General features: G+C 45.6%; 7 protein-coding genes across 7 annotated transcripts; 3 read left to right on the top strand and 4 right to left on the bottom strand.

Annotated features, from left to right (window-relative positions):
• Window positions 1-2: 2 nt before the first annotated feature.
• Window positions 3-533, top strand: MCM6 (MCM DNA helicase complex subunit mcm6; the record flags this gene model as incomplete). Its single annotated transcript, XM_044816029.1, has 1 exon — window positions 3-533. One exon carries the CDS (start codon window positions 3-5, stop codon window positions 531-533), a length of 531 nt encoding a protein of 176 aa, XP_044666669.1.
• A 29-nt stretch (window positions 534-562) lies between these two features.
• Window positions 563-1,561, top strand: KY384_007539 (uncharacterized protein; the record flags this gene model as incomplete). Its single annotated transcript, XM_044816030.1, has 3 exons — window positions 563-1,105; window positions 1,162-1,380; window positions 1,445-1,561. 3 exons carry the CDS (start codon window positions 563-565, stop codon window positions 1,559-1,561), a joined length of 879 nt encoding a protein of 292 aa, XP_044666670.1.
• Window positions 1,562-3,420: 1,859 nt separating this feature from the next.
• On the top strand, window positions 3,421-4,423 carry KY384_007540 (uncharacterized protein; the record flags this gene model as incomplete). Its single annotated transcript, XM_044816031.1, has 3 exons — window positions 3,421-3,504; window positions 3,528-4,143; window positions 4,188-4,423. 3 exons carry the CDS (start codon window positions 3,421-3,423, stop codon window positions 4,421-4,423), a joined length of 936 nt encoding a protein of 311 aa, XP_044666671.1.
• A 17-nt stretch (window positions 4,424-4,440) lies between these two features.
• On the bottom strand, window positions 4,441-6,050 carry KY384_007541 (uncharacterized protein; the record flags this gene model as incomplete). The annotated part of the gene is given in 2 exon segments (XM_044816032.1): window positions 4,441-5,957; window positions 5,975-6,050. 2 exon segments carry the CDS (start codon window positions 6,048-6,050, stop codon window positions 4,441-4,443), a joined length of 1,593 nt encoding a protein of 530 aa, XP_044666672.1.
• A 3,678-nt stretch (window positions 6,051-9,728) lies between these two features.
• Window positions 9,729-10,505, bottom strand: KY384_007542 (uncharacterized protein; the record flags this gene model as incomplete). The annotated part of the gene is made up of 3 exons (XM_044816033.1): window positions 9,729-10,001; window positions 10,118-10,256; window positions 10,456-10,505. 3 exons carry the CDS (start codon window positions 10,503-10,505, stop codon window positions 9,729-9,731), a joined length of 462 nt encoding a protein of 153 aa, XP_044666673.1.
• A 348-nt stretch (window positions 10,506-10,853) lies between these two features.
• Window positions 10,854-11,185, bottom strand: KY384_007543 (uncharacterized protein; the record flags this gene model as incomplete). Its single annotated transcript, XM_044816034.1, is given in 2 exon segments — window positions 10,854-10,929; window positions 10,944-11,185. 2 exon segments carry the CDS (start codon window positions 11,183-11,185, stop codon window positions 10,854-10,856), a joined length of 318 nt encoding a protein of 105 aa, XP_044666674.1.
• A 433-nt stretch (window positions 11,186-11,618) lies between these two features.
• On the bottom strand, window positions 11,619-13,865 carry KY384_007544 (uncharacterized protein; the record flags this gene model as incomplete). Its single annotated transcript, XM_044816035.1, has 1 exon — window positions 11,619-13,865. The coding sequence occupies one exon, from the start codon at window positions 13,863-13,865 to the stop codon at window positions 11,619-11,621; it is 2,247 nt and encodes a 748-aa protein (XP_044666675.1).
• Window positions 13,866-15,734: the final 1,869 nt, after the last annotated feature.

Consider the following 15,734-nt stretch of genomic DNA (forward strand, 5'->3'; position numbering starts at 1 on the left):
CCATGGTCCACAGCGACCACATCTACTCCCGCCTCGTCAACTCCCTCGCCCCGATGGTCTACGGGCACGAAATCGTCAAAAAGGGCCTCCTTCTCCAACTCATGGGCGGCGTGAGCAAAACCACGCCCGAAGGCATGGCGTTACGGGGGGACATCAACATCTGCGTCGTCGGCGACCCTTCCACAAGTAAATCCCAATTCCTGAAGTACATCACGTCCTTTCTGCCACGGTCGGTGTACACGTCTGGCAAAGCGAGTTCTGCGGCGGGTCTGACGGCCGCGGTGGTTAAAGATGAGGAGACGGGGGAATACACGATTGAAGCTGGCGCCTTGATGTTGGCGGATAATGGGATCTGCGCGATCGATGAGTTTGATAAGATGGATTTGGTGGATCAGGTCGCGATTCATGAGGCGATGGAGCAGCAGACGATTAGTATTGCGAAAGCGGGCATCCAAGCGACGTTGAATGCGCGGACGAGTATTCTGGCTGCGGCGAACCCGGTGGGGGGAGGTATAATCGGAAGACGACGCTGAGGGCGAATGTTAATATGAGTGCGCCGATCATGAGTCGATTTGATTTGTTCTTTGTGGTGCTGGATGAGTGCAATGAGGCTACTGATACGCGGTTGGCTAATCATATTGTCAATTTGCATATGAATCGCGATATGGCGGTTGAGCCGGAGTTTAGCACCGAGCAGTTGCAAAGGTATATCAGGTTTGCGAGGACGTTTCGGCCGGAGTTCACACCTGAGGCGAAGGGGCTGTTGGTGGAGAAGTATAAGGAGTTGAGGGCCGATGACGCGCAGGGAGGTGTGGGGAGGAACAGTTATAGGATTACGGTGAGGCAGTTGGAGAGTATGATTCGTCTGAGTGAGGCGATTGCGAAGGCGAATTGTGTGGATGATGTTACGGAGAGTTTTGTGAGGGAGGCGGCGGGGCTGTTGAAGAGCAGTATTGTTGGTGTGGAGAGGGATGATGTGGAGGTTGATGAGGAAGAGGATGAAGATGTGGGGATCGCTGGGAGGAGAGGAGGGGGGAGGATCGAGATGGGGACTCGCCAATGGGTGATGGGGAGGGGAGTGATGGAGAAGATGAGAGCGATGAAGGTGGTGATGGTGGGCAGGGAGGTGCAAGAGCGAGGAAATCTGCTACGCCTGCACAGACGGGGCGGAAGACGAAGATCACATATGACAAGTACATGGCGATCTTGAATCTGCTTGTCAGAAGGGTGAATGAGGATGAGATGACTAGCGGTCAGGGGGTGGAGCATGAGGAGTTGGTGACTTGGTACATGGAGCAGAAAGAGGAGGAGCTTGAGACTGTGGAACAATTGGAGCAGGAGAGGGAGCTGGCCAAGAAAGTCCTTCGAAGAATGGTCAAGGTACGTTCAACTCCTTCAAGTCTTTTGGACCAGTGAGAGGGAACGAGAGCTAATGAATTCTTAGGACAATGTCTTTATGCCTGTGCGTGGTGAGGGGCTAGATGGTGATGAGGGCAGCTCGAGGGAAGCTGAAAAGGTGATTTATGTATTGCATCCTAATTGCGCTGTGGAAGAGATGTGAGGGAGGTCGCTCAGGAAGAGGAGTGTGCCACGCCGATAATGCATAGATGCGGCGCTCTTGGGAAAGGGATTCGAGTCTCAACAGGGAGGCAGAAGTGTCGGCGCGGGATACACTAGTCCTGACATGTTCGGCATACAGCCTTGAGTATCTGTATAGTAGCTCGAGTAATAGAATCGCATCCACGATCTTTGCTATTGAATTGTATAATGGCGTTGCTAAGTGTGACATGAGGCTGACCAAAGCATGCTTTGGAGACCAGCGGCACTTTGTACATAATAGTCTGCTCTATCTACAGTCAAGTCAACGAAAAATCCCAAACGAAGCTCATCACTATCATCCCACCCACAGTCATTATAAAAGCCATCGACAAATTCACCCCATTGTTATCCAACAAGCCCCATCCATTCTCCACCATCCTACTCCCCTCATCTTTCTTATCCCCAACCATGACCCTCCCTCCTCCCCTCCCCTCCACAACCTTCCCCGACGTCCGATCCACAACACTAGCCTGCAACAACCCTCCCAGCACACTATCCAATACACTCCCCAACCCACCCCAGACCGTCACCGCGACGACAAATGCCAGTTTGTCCTGCCATCCCCAGCCCCGCCCGCCTTCCAATGCCCTTCCTCCATTCTCACAAAACGGCATCAGCCCCACAGCCGTCAGGGCAATGACGCCCGCGCCCGCAAACCCCGCCAGCGTCCCCGTCAACGTAACCCCCCCATTAGTTCCCGGCGGCACCTCCCTAAGCCTCCAATTCGTAATCAACCTTGGTTTCTCCCTCGCCAGAATCCCCAGCTCGGACGAGAACGTATCAGCAGCGACAGCCGCATATTGCGCCACAATGCCCACCACGACGAGGTCTGTGCCGTACGGCCAGCAATATTCGGAAGAGGACCGGTACGATGTTGGGGAGAGGTGGAGGTAGGACGGCGGGGTGGACGGGTGGAAGTGGAGGAGGTAGGTGTGGTATGCGATCAGGAGGGTGGCGGGGAGGGAGTTGCAAAGGACTTGGACGTGGGTGCGGGGGGAGGGGGGGAGGAGCCGTGGGAGGAGAGGGTGAGGGTTGCTTTTTGGGAGTGTTTGACCTGGGCGTTGTTAGTACATGAAGATCGGAGGAGGAGGAGGAGGAGGAGGAGATAAGGGGCTGGCTGACCTTGGTGACTGCTGTGCCGGCAAGGAAGAAGACGGCGAGGAGGGCGAAGGGGAGGTTCCACGGGTGTATGGCGTGGATTATGGCTGTGAGGAAGGCGACGAGGATGCCGGCTGGTGTGAGGGACTGTCGGGACCAGGCGCGGTAGACGAGGGCGAAGATAGCCGGGACGGCGATGTATGGATGCATGATGGTGTCAGAGGATGTAGCGGAGGGGAGGAAGGAGGAGGAGTGATATGCATGCTGATGGGGTTCCGTGAGATAAGCATGACCGTTCGGCGGCTCCAGGCACCGGAGGCGCTAGAAACTTAAGCATCTGTCAGATTAGGTTCACGGACTTTAGATTCAACCTACAGATCTGTCATTTTTATGATTTTCATTACTTGTTCAGTGGATTATCTGATCTACCATGAGCTTGTCAAGTTGTAAACGCACGATAGATAGGTTTGACCCTGAAGACCAAGAGTCAGCGTATCAATCACTGAAAAGGTCACTTTGACAGAGCCTCGCGTTGATATTTGGGGCTTGAGAAGCTAGCGCGGCGCTAAGCGCTTAGCCGTGACCTTAAATGAGAGGTCGATCTGTTGTTCCCACTGACAAACAACGTCCCAAAGTCTGCTACGAATGGATACTCGCTGCATCCAGTGTTCTCATCTGAATCGGTCTCACAATCATAAAAGCTTGAGATTATCATTGCCTGTCATGGAGCATGAAGAAAGCCCAGAGGCCCTAATCCCACTCTTCAAGCTTGAACGCGTCTTAAATCAGGATCAGAATGGAAAGCGCGTCAGCATGCTAGGCAAAATTAGGGGGGACCAGCTTTATGTCTTGCCGAGCGTGCAGCCTTTCCAAGTGATGAGGAAGCCCTTACTGAGTTCCACTCCGCTCTCGTCAATGTCAAGAATCTTGGCAATAATGACATTTATCGATGGTACATGGCGTCTTCGCGAACCACAGAAACCTCACCGCCAGAATTAAAACTGAATCTTATCTACCCATGTACTGAGAAGCATATCAAGAAGTACTCCCCCCAAGAAGTTCGTATGGTGACCGAGACCCCCGATATCTACAAAAACCTTGTGAGGCCTTACATGCAGCGCATGCGGGAGGAAGGCCGTTTGAATTGGGTGTTCAATATTCTCGAAGGACGTGCTGAGCAGGACGATATTCTGCTTCGCGCAAAGGGGCAATCTGCAGATGGCCAGGACGAAGAATTTCTGCTGATGCCAGATCTGAACTGGGATCGCAAGACCCTTTCAAGCCTCCATCTTCTCGCCTTTCCGACTAGGAGGGACATCTGGAGCTTACGCGATCTGAAGAAGAGTAACATCATTTGGCTAAAGGAGATGAAGGAGAAGATCTTGGATGCCACAGCGAAGCTTTACAAGACGATTGAGAGGGACCAGATCAAGCTTTACGTTCATTGTATGTCTCATTAGGCTTCATTTCCTGACACTGACACAGCATAGATCAGCCAACTTATTACCATTTCCACATCCATGTCGTACACGTGATGTGCGAAGCGACTGCTACTCAGGCTGTCGGCAAAGCTTTTGGCCTGGAGAACATCATAAGCCAGCTGGAATGTATGGCCGGAGGACCCGACGCGAGCATGGCCGAAGCAACTCTCACCTACCACTTAGGCACTTCAACGGACTTGTGGACCGAAGTCTTCTCACCTCTCAAAGAAAGTACAAAAGACTGAACAATCAATCATCGTCTTCACTCAGTTGTGTCATCCGGCAATACAAAATTGATATTTTGTTCCACAGTAGTCGCATCCACAGCGTCATCATCCTCACTATCGTTCTGACTACTTTCTAACTCGCTTCCCAACGAAGTAGGCGAAGGAGGAGCCGGCGGAGAATCTGGACATGCTGGTGTCCCTGGTCTGGATCTCTCGCGCTTTTCAGCACGCTCTATATCATTATTATCTTGCTCCTCTTCTTCACCGCGTCCAAGTACAAGAGATCGTGGACGGCCTCTTGACAAGAAGGGTGTTTCCGGAGGGCTGTAAGCAAAGCCTGCATTCTCGTCCCCCGCCGCACTATCTACCGTGCTGGTGGTATCGACCAGCTCACGATTCTCAGGAGAGTCGGTTTGTCCAAACATGAATCGCTGCATCCATTCAGATTCACCGCCCGGCTTTGTTACCATTTCGCGTCCACCTTGAGCAACCACTTCATCCTCGCTCTCCGAAAATTCTGGCAGCACTAGTTTGGGTACCGGTGGTGCTTTCGTTTGGAAATTTTGTGGCATGTCTTCGGTTTTTTCATGCGTTTTGGTTTGTGTTGATTCTTCTTCTCCCTCTTCTTTCACTTCACAGGCCTGGTCTTTAGGCGCCTCCTCAATCTCAGTCTTGTAATCATCTATTTCTGTCCTACTGATATATTTGTCAACAGCAGGCTCTGCAGCTTCCAGTGCCTCAATCGCAGCCACATATTCCTCCTGGCCATTTAAAGCTGTACCCTGATGGAACGAGCAATATGCTACCAATGGATCATACCCGAACCCAGTGGCCATTTCCTTGGCTGTTTTGGCATGTTCAAAAGCCTGTATCCATCTCTCCATTTTTTCTGCAAACAAAGCGCGGGTCAGTAGCACATGAATGACATTCTGCTCATTCCTTGATCGTTCATCAAAAGGAAACAAATACTGCAGCTCGCCCTTTGGTCCTGGGAATTCTGGCTCCACCAATCGTCCGCGATCGTAGCTATCGTTTTCATCAGGAGTACTGGGCAATGGGAATTCCTCGGCTGATTCTGACGTTGGTTCCTCAGGATCTCCACTCAACGAGCTCTTTCGGATATCCACTGCCTGGCGTCGCTTGCTCAACTCTTCGTGCAAATCCCACCGTGCCTGGTCCGCGCTCATCATATCCTCAAACAATTCACCGTTCTGCTTCTGATAGAAATCGTTCCAGCGCCTCAAGTCCTCGTTGATACTTTGTGTCATCTCTATCCTGAGAATTTGAACCTCGTGAGACTTCTTCAACATCTCAACATGATGCTCCTCGGATTTCTTGTTGTCATCATTCGCTTTCAAGTCATTTTCGAGTGTTGAATAGTCCGCTTTCAGTCTATCGAGTCCCTCTGTAGCCTGCTTGTAATACTTCTTGAAAGCATCATTTTCTTCTTTGAGTTGATTGGTCTTCGTCGTCAAATATCGCCGAACAAGCAATCGTTCTTCAATTGGGGTCTGTTCCTTTGCTTGCTCGTTGTCCTGGGCACCTCGCAAATCTTGGGGGAGGTCACACGCAGTAAGGTGCCTACATCAACGGAAGAAGGTCGCTTGTGGCCTAGGAAATTGTGGTTCGGATCGAGCGACTTCATGATCCGACCGCGACAAATTGAGCAGTGCAAAGTACTAAATGGTTGGATCTGGGTCGATAAAGCGGATGTTTTTCAACCTGATGTCCCACAAAAATTCACTCAAGGATCCACGGGTCGCGTTGACAAAGGAACTTTTCTTGAACACATATTGACCGCAAACAGACACCCGCACTAAGTTCAGCAATCTGTTCTTTCCTCGCAAACCCGAATGCATACCACCTTTCAATAATTCAGAATCTCTTTCTAAGGCTTGTATTGGAGCGAAATCCTTTCAGAACCGACTAGGCTTCGGTAGTCAAGCGCCTCCAATGGAATAGAGCTGTGGCTAGGATAAGACAATACGCCATAAAGCAAAGAGGAGTTCAACAAAAAAAGTCATCACATAAGATAAACCCCAGCGACTCGTACTTACATGTGTAAAACATCATGCGCGTCAGCCATACGGCTTAGCCAGCGCAAAGTTCGCCCACAAATCGACGGCCGTCCATATGGGGATGATCAATATCAACCATCTCCACCAAATTAAATGAACAGTCCGACAAGGTCTCAATCCATCATGCCTCAATCTCAGAGGACAAAATGATCCGAAAATGTCACATCTACGACCCATCTACCGCACTCTAGCGAACAATGCCTTTGTCCCCCATACTCCCCTTCATAACCCCATTGCTCCAATGTTCGCACCCGATCATGAAATGACTTCTCCTCCCCTCCCCCACCTCCTCCACCTTCGCCCCCACTCCCAATTTCCTATCTACACAATCCGCAATGTCCTCCACAAGCAGCACCCCATCATCCAGCCCCTCCTCCTCACCCCCTCTCTCCCCTTCCTCCCCTTCCTCCCCTTCCTCCCCTTCCTCCCCCTACTACCCCTCCTTTCCCCACATACCCCCCAACACTAACTTCAACGCCACAATCACCGCCTCCATCCACCTCATAACGACCGAACTCCTCGCGCTACGGTCCTCACACACCACGCTCTCCCAAGAAAACCGTTTACTAACAGAAAATCTAGTCCACCGCGACGCCACGATCCGGCAGCTATCCCAAGACAACGACGTGCTTAACAGCTTGTGCGAGAAGTTGCGGGCGAGGGTTGCGCGGCTGACTTATTTTGTTGGGTTGATACCTTCGGGGTCGCTAGCAGCAGCGACGGCCGAGGGGCAGGGGGAGGGGGGATCATCGCGGACGACGCAAGTCTCGAGGTCTCATACCGGGGCGTTGAAGCCGCCGCATGTGCCGCCGAGGTCTTACCGTACATCGACGACGAGGTCGGCTGTGCGGGGTGCTAAGCTGCCGTTGAAGAAGTTGCCGAAGCTGGAGAGTGGGGGTTTTGCTGTGGAAGGATTAGGGAGGAGAGTGGTGAAGGGTGGGAGGGGTGGGAGCACGGGTACGGGGCATGGAGGTGGCGGTGGCGGTGGTGGTGCTGTAGGCACAAAGAGTATTCTGGTTAGGCTTGGATTGGCGGCTTTTTGGTAGAATGGGAAGGTGTGGGTGTTATCGGGTGGTTGTGGTGCTTTTGCGATTATATCCTATAAACCGTTAGGTGCCTTATTTCAGGGGTAAAATCAATTATCATAGTGTTTTGATTTTAATCGATCTATATAATTGTTCTAGCACTCCTTATAGTCGCAAATAGGGATTTTATATAGATTATAACTTTTAGTAGTTTTAAGAGCTTAACTTCGTTATTATTAAGCTATACTATTTAGCTATAGCTTATTTAATACTTTCCTATTTACCTGTCTTAAATATATATTATTTTTTTTAAAAAGTTTATATATAAAATATATTTTTAAATATTTAAGTTTAATTATTTAGTATTTATATAATAATATAAAATATATCTAGTTTTTAGAAAAAAGTTTTTCTAAAAAGCATTCTTTAGTCTAACTAATTAATATATTTATAAATTTAATCTAGAACTCCTTATAAAAACTATTTAATCCCTTCTTTTTATATAACTTTTTTATTACTAATATACTAATCTTATAAGTATTAATTATAATAATATTAAAAAAGAAATAAAATAATAATATTTAAGTCTGCTGCTATATTTTTTATATAAAATAATAAAATTAAAGCTAATTAGTATTATTAATATTATTTATATAATAATTATAATTGTTAATTAGTATAAGAATAAATAGAAATTTAATAGTATTATTACTAAAAAAAAGGTAAATAATTTTTATATTCGAAAATAACTTTATAGGTTATTACTATTTATAGTTTATTATTTTCTTATTATTATTAATAGTAGTTATAAATAATATAATAGCTTAATCTATTTATATAAATTAAAAAACATCCTTATTATCGCTAATTACTTTATATAGTTCTCCTTACTTAATTTGTTTATTATATTTTAATTTAATATTAGAAATTAATAATTATAAGCTATAGTTTTTTTTTTTTATAAGTTACTTTTTTTACTATACTACTATTCTACTAAAAGCCTCTTCTATTTTTTATATTATTTTTATAGTTTTAATAGTTTCTATAGCTCTAAAGCTATTATATCTAAGCTATCTAAGGAAATATAATAATATAAATAAATTGTCTAGCTATATAATATATTTATTTAGTATACTTATTAAATATTTTTATTTAAATAGTTTTAATATTATAACTTATATATTAGAATAACTTTAGTCCTAAGTCTAGATAAGAGTTATTCCTTATAGTCTATCCTTTTTTAAATACTATAGCTAATTTAAAATATAGCTATTATTAGCTAGGATCTATATTTTATAACTTTTAGGAATTAGTTTACTTAGAATATTAACTATATTTATAAATCGCCTTATAAACTTAATAATCGATTTATCGACGCTTAAATATGTTCCTATACGCTAATAATATTTAAATATAAGTTTAAGATATTTATTTAAAAACTTTAGCTTTTTAAAAACTAACTTTAAAACTTTATTTAATAATTTTAAAATATATAGAAACTAGCTAAGCTAATTAAATTATATTTAGTTTATATAATATATTATTTTTAAATAAATAGGCCTATACTTTTTTTTTAATTTTAGAAATTATTTATATTAGTCTTTAAATAAAGACCTATCTATATAATAATTCCTATATATATATATAGTTTATTAATATTAATAAGGCTCTAAGCTTATTAATATAAAATAGAATTTAATTTTTATATTTAAAATAACTTTTTAGTAATATACTTATTTATATACTTAGCTATAATTAGAAATATTTTATTAATAAAAAATAAACTAAAGATATTGTAGGGGTTTTAGGCTTTAATATTTCTTAATAAAAACCTTTTTCTAGAGGTATATAATTTTTTAATTTTTATTATATTAAACTATAGTAGCGGCTATAAATATAAGAGTTATTACTTTAAAAAAAGCGGTAATAAGGGCTTTAGGTTTAATAGTATATAATCTATGTTATTAGATACTCGATTATAAGGCATAGTAGTTGTAGGAATTAAAATAATCAAAAAAAGGTGGCTGGAAAACGCGTTAAAAATAGCGTCGGATTTAAGGCAGTTAACGGTTCATGGGATAGCATGTAAATGAGATTGTTGTTGTCACTCAATGAGTAGAGAAGTAGTTTGTAAGGGTGCCCCAAGCACCGTGAATTAGTATCGAATCAAGCATACTCAAGACATCTCCTTCTACAGATCAACATTTATGATTGCAATGTCTAATCTCCCTCTTCTGTCGGCTGGTCCGACTCCTCGTCGAAGATGTCGAATCCGATATGATTCCTTGGATCCATGAACCTCACAGCACCTTTCTTGCCGGCAATGTCATTGATTCTCCCCATATCCTCATCAGTGAGCCTGAATAAATCTCTGTTTTCTATCATTCGTTGCTCATGCACAGTCTTTGGGACGACAGATGTTCCACGTTGTACTGCCCAGGACAAGAGTACTTGCGCTGGAGATTTCTGGTATGCTTGTGCAAGTGAGCCGATCTGTGAGGCAAGTCAATACGTTTTGTTAGATCTGGGGAGCTGTATAAAAGGAGTTATGAAGAAGAGACAGGGCGGGAGTGGATAAGATGAATGTCTTGAAAGGATGTAATGCTTACGTCTGGGTCTGTAAGTGGTCCTAGATGGTCAGCGTTCGGATTGACAAGTGCGACAGGCTTTCCTCCGAGTGGCTGATGGGCAGTTATATGTATGCCTTCTTGCGCACAGAAATGGAGGAGATCTGCTTGAGGTAGGTATCTAGTGAGACACATGTCAGGATTCCATCAGAGCTGCTGCTGGAGTCCGCCACGTACGGATGTAGTTCAACCTGAATGACTGCTGGGCGAATTTTTGCCGTTTCCAAGAGTCGTTTTGTCTTAAGAACGTTAAAATTTGACACGCCTTTGTCGTAACAGATAAGTAATTTTCCCTGCGCAAAAGGATCCAGTATGCTTACCTATCAGTCTCGCCTTTCCACTGCGCACTAAGTTTTCCATCGCTGTCCATGTCTCTAAATAAGCTCTTGAAAGCTTGCGATCGATCAATGGCTAGAAACGCCAAATAAGCTTGAGACAATTGCAACAAAACGGACCGGTGACTGCTAGCCTTTCCATTGGCGTGGCGTAATGTGCTATGATCAGGGCCAGCCTCGTAAGCGTGTGGAACTGATAGCTTCAGCCCAACGGCTCTCTACAGGTGTTGGTTCTTCTGAGAGGGCCTTACAATGCATCAAGAAGAGGTCCACTATTTGGATCACGAGCCTCATTAGCATGGAATGACACATTTAGATATCCTCTGTAGTGCATTCACCATATTCAAGCTGCAGTGCATGCATGCTTCTATCGAGAGCCTCTTCTACGTCTCCGGGCTGATGCCACGTTTGGGCACTAAGTACGCAACACTCATTATACCGATCTGGTAGATCAATTGACTAAGATATCTCACAGCTTGGTTGTGATGAAAAGCTCTTCCCGTGAGACACCACTTTCTCTGATGGCTTCTCCAATCTCCTTTTCATTGCCGTAAGCTGCAGCACAATCGATATGCCTGTAGCCTTGCCGCAGAGCACTGCTAACAACGTCCTTGACGCGCTCATCGCCAGAGTCACTCTGCCATGTGCCCAGGCCTACAGCTGGAATGCTGATTCCGTTGGCTTCAAATGTAGAGACTGCCGCTAATGGCTGCATGTTAATGTCCGTATGAGGTTTGGGATCATCTGATCAAATGCTCTTCGCACATGATATAGGCCAAGAATAACCCTGTACGACCATCGTAATATTAGTTTTGTATGTTACATTGGTCTTTAGTAAGCCGCGCTTGTGGTTGCCAAATTAGGCCTATGGTTGTGCACTCCCCACAATACTCGTTCTCGTCTGGCTGCTGCCTGTGAATAAGTTCTTCCCCAAACCGTAGGAGTATCTTAGGACGTAAAGAACAGGATCCACAAAAAATGCTAGATGTTTAATTGACTGTCAACTCTGTACGAAAATATATGATAATATACAACACGTGCTGATCTGCTATCACAAACAAAAGAAAGGCTGGGTCGAAAGATAGTTTCTGCCTTCACGGAATGCAAAAGGTAAGTAAGTTTTTTGGAGAATCCTCCTCGTTGTAGAATCATCCTAGGACTATCAATCTCTGTCTCCAAGGAATGCAGCTGTATAGCTCATGGCCGATTCGAGCATTTCCGGTGTGGACCGCAATGCCACGCTCCTCAGTGATGAGCAAAGCCCGAGTGTGTTGGGGTGTATGACGATTACGCCGGGCGTTTTCAGTAAGTACTTTGATCAATGTACAAGGAATTTTCTGTTTCTTCTCACGGCATGCTTCGTGTATAGTAGCAAATCCGATTGAGCAGAAGTCACCTCGTGGGTCGAATACAGTCCGCTCATAGAGTATTCTAGCAGAAGCAGGAGCCTTGGGATCACTTTCATCGATCTTCAATCCGTGAGCCCTGATAGCATCTGCATCCTGTGGATTCGCCAAGAGAGAGCCACTGCATGAATAGCTCTCCTGATTATCAGCAGACCAGAGCACGTCAAGAGTCTCAGCCCAAAATATGATATGATACGATGGCTGTATTCGTGCCCTGGTAACTGAAGATATCTCTTCAGCCTGTATCATTTTTGCATGCGACTGGCCTGGGCTCAGAAGCGACAGAGATTGCGGGTAGTCACGTTCTTGTGAGATCTGGTGCAACTGGAAACTATCCTGTGCAGTCCCAGGAGGGCAATCAGCTCGTTTGAAGCAGCGGATCGCGGCACCGGGATAAGGATCTTCCAAAGCATTCACCACCGTTGCGCTCTTAAGAGTCAGCCATGACCAAGTGGGGATACCCTCAACTTTTCGCCTCTCTTCACCACGATCATATGTGGACCACAACAAGTTTTGTTCGAATAGAGAACATGGAAGGCCCCAAAAGAAACGGATGCCGCTTTTATCACTGATCGTTTCGAGTACGCCCTTGAAGGCGTTCATGATATCCGAATCGAGAGAAAGACGCCTGCTATTGTACTCACTTGCAAGATACGTATATTGCCTATGGAAGTTCTGGTGAATCTTTTCTTTCTCCGTTATTGACTCCTGCATCCAAGAATGGACAGATCGTATCGAAGAGGGTCCCGAATATAAGCTGTGCCTAAGACCCTCGTATGCACTCTCCTCACAGCCATGTGTAAGGTGCTCGAATGCGGTCTCCTCACAGTAAGAGGCCTGGAGGCATTCCCAGTGTATTTGATCCGAGTTGAATATGAGACAGCGTGGTGACAAAAGTTTTTCTTGAAGAGTCCATGCCCTCGTTCCCCATGGAGGCCGATTTTCTGATCTACGGAATCCCCTTATCTCGGGTTCCAAACAGGACACTACCAGGAGACCGTCAATATCTATGAAATGTTGCTTCTTCATCCCTGTAACCGTTCTCGTACCCGGTCGAACACCTGGTAGACCTCCTTGCGCCCCTAGATCACCATCTGCTATAAGGGTGAAACGTGCGAGTGAGTAAATGGCACCCATCTGCGGTATATATGTCTGCTTATCGTTTGCGTTGTCTTGAATAATGCAGAGAAAATCCACCCAAAGATAGCGCTCGCCCAGGCTGATAAGTAACATGATCGCGTCACCAACGGCTGTAGGTAGCTCTACTTGATTTAGAAAGCCTCTTGTGGAAGCTTCAGAAGAGTTGAAATCTGTCAGTCCGTCTTCAGCCTTAACCTTTCCCCAAACCCAACTCAATGAGACGTAGGGAGGTATCACATGCGAAAATTGCACCACAGACATATTCTTGACGTCTACCAGCCTTAATTTCGATATTGCTCTTACAGACTGAGCAATGCATAAATCGCCGTGCTTCTGCTCACACATGCCAAGCCAGTCATTGACCAAGTTGGGATCATAAGTATCCTTCCTAATTCGAGGCTGTAAAGACGTCGTTGATCGCTCTCCTGGTCTTTGGTTCGGCTCTCGTTTCGCCATATAAATTTGGAAAGCGTTGGCCACACTGCAATGATGTCTACTTCTCACAGGACCTGTTGGCGGACCGCTATTCACATCCATCATGATTTCAACTCTCGAATAGCCAGATTTGCCCCCCTCTCTATATCTGTGTGGATTCCAAGACAATCGACAAGTCGCGCTCTTGACCATGGTGTCATCGTCACCGCGCAGTTGCTCGTCCGTGAATATTCTTTGTGAAACTGAAATGACAGCTTCACACAAGGCACAATTTCGCCGCCGCTCTTGCAGCTCGTCCCACGATCCAAGCAGCACTGACGGAGGCGCTATGGTGCGTTCATTTATACCCTTCGCGACGGCGACCAAAAATTGAACTACGGCTGGGGACCTGCAAACTTCGCACGCCTCTGACATCCTTATATTATCGTTGATAGGGAGACGCACATAAAGACAAAGATTTGCGCGCGCTTTCAGACGTAAAATAGAAGGTCAGAGTAAGGCATTTGTCTATGACGAAGCTATATTGACATGTCTTGAAATTGCTCTTCGGACTCATACAGTGAGAACGTTTCAATCCTGAGTTTGGCTAAGCTCCAGGCAACATTTCATATGGCCAGAGGACGCGCTGGTTGGCTCAGATTAGGCGCCCATCTTGCAGAAGGTGGCTTAATACTAATTTAGGATCAGGACCCCAAATGAACACGGCACTCATTGTAACCAACCATTCCTGATTACTATGTAGCGGCTTCTCAGGTTAGGATTAGGGATTATTCAAGACATTGCTCCTAGAGGGCCACCAGAGGCAATGGTTGAAGGTCATAAGCGAGGCGAAGTCAACGTTGATGTTTTCATCATCTGTATTCCGAATGACGTCGCACAAAATTGTTTATAAAAATCCTACGAAGCAGGGAATATGAGCAAGAGGTTCCTCACGTAAGATATTCTCACACGATGCATGTATGCTTGCTGCACACTCGAAGGCATAGACCTCGTGCACCTTGCTTAGCGTGAAGAATGTCCTTTAGCAGGACAAATCGTTGAATAGACAGCATGCCAATAACGTGGTCATAACGAGCCTAATTGAGAGCTCAATCATTCATCAATTGAGTCCGTTCGCCGCATGCTGATCGAAGAAGGGACTTCTATCGACTTCGATACAGCTTTCGGGTATAGTAATTCCCCTGTCAAGAAGCAGCGTGCTGTCATTTTCCAGGGGGCTTCTGTCTGATGGAGAAGTCCAGTAGCTCTATCAGGATCTCTCCAGAATACTTTAAGCATGGCCCATTCGTCTTGGACTTTTCTTACGCCTTCAATGGTTCTGTCCTTCAAAAGCCTCATCGTATTGACCCTTGTGTAGTGTGGACCTTGATGTACACTTGCCGCCGCATTACTTTCATCACTTGACGACTTATCATCAGTCTCCTCCGCCACAGGCTGTATTCGAGTGCTTTGGTTTCCAGGCCTCTTCAAGAAGCCTATCCTGTAAAGTGCAAGACGGCAGCGTTGCAGAAACGAGTTAATTGATACCTTGTGATACTTGCTGATGAAGGCAGCCAAAACCACAAGTGCTGTGGAGGTCCACGGACTCCAAGCTCCAACATGTGTCGAGGGTTCACTTTCTGGTATGTAGGCCAAGAGGAGGGCTTCAAGTATAATGATGTTGGCAAAGAAGAGCAAGAATGACAGGAGACTGGCGAGTACCGCCCAAATATAGGCGAGTGTTGCGACGTACTTTGCAACGGCTTTCCAAAAAGGTCGCCACGTTCCACTTTCTGAGACTGAATTTCGACTTGCTCGCTTTATGCTGATTTTCTGGATCCCGCAGTAAATGAAGTCTCGTACTTGATGAGGACTTCGTCTACCGAACAATAGCGCCCAGATCCCTTGAGAGAGTAGAACGGTTATACAGACGGTGCCAACGAATATATATGCTTGCAGAAAAGATTTCGCTGCAAGGATATTGTCAAGTACGAGGTAGTCTGCTCTAGACAGTAGCTTCCAATCAGAATACGATCGAAATATTGGTGCCAGATCAATGTATCGTGACTGATGGCAAGGATTGGCGCACGAATTTTCCTCCACCCATTCTGCGTCGACTTTAAAACGTGTCCATGACGGATCTTGGCCCGCATAATAATTCATTTGAGACTGCGGCGGATTACAGACCAGGGGATCTTCGCCTGCTATGGTCGCTATGTAATAATGTGGGGACCAAATGATTGCCAAGGTCGAGATCAATCCGATGAAGACCAAGGCGGCCCAATAGATGATTATGATTCTCGC

The sequence above is a fragment of the Bacidia gigantensis genome (genome assembly GCF_019456465.1).
Source record: "Bacidia gigantensis strain McMullin 20006 chromosome Unknown contig_278, whole genome shotgun sequence".
Lineage (NCBI taxonomy): Eukaryota > Fungi > Ascomycota > Lecanoromycetes > Lecanorales > Ramalinaceae > Bacidia > Bacidia gigantensis.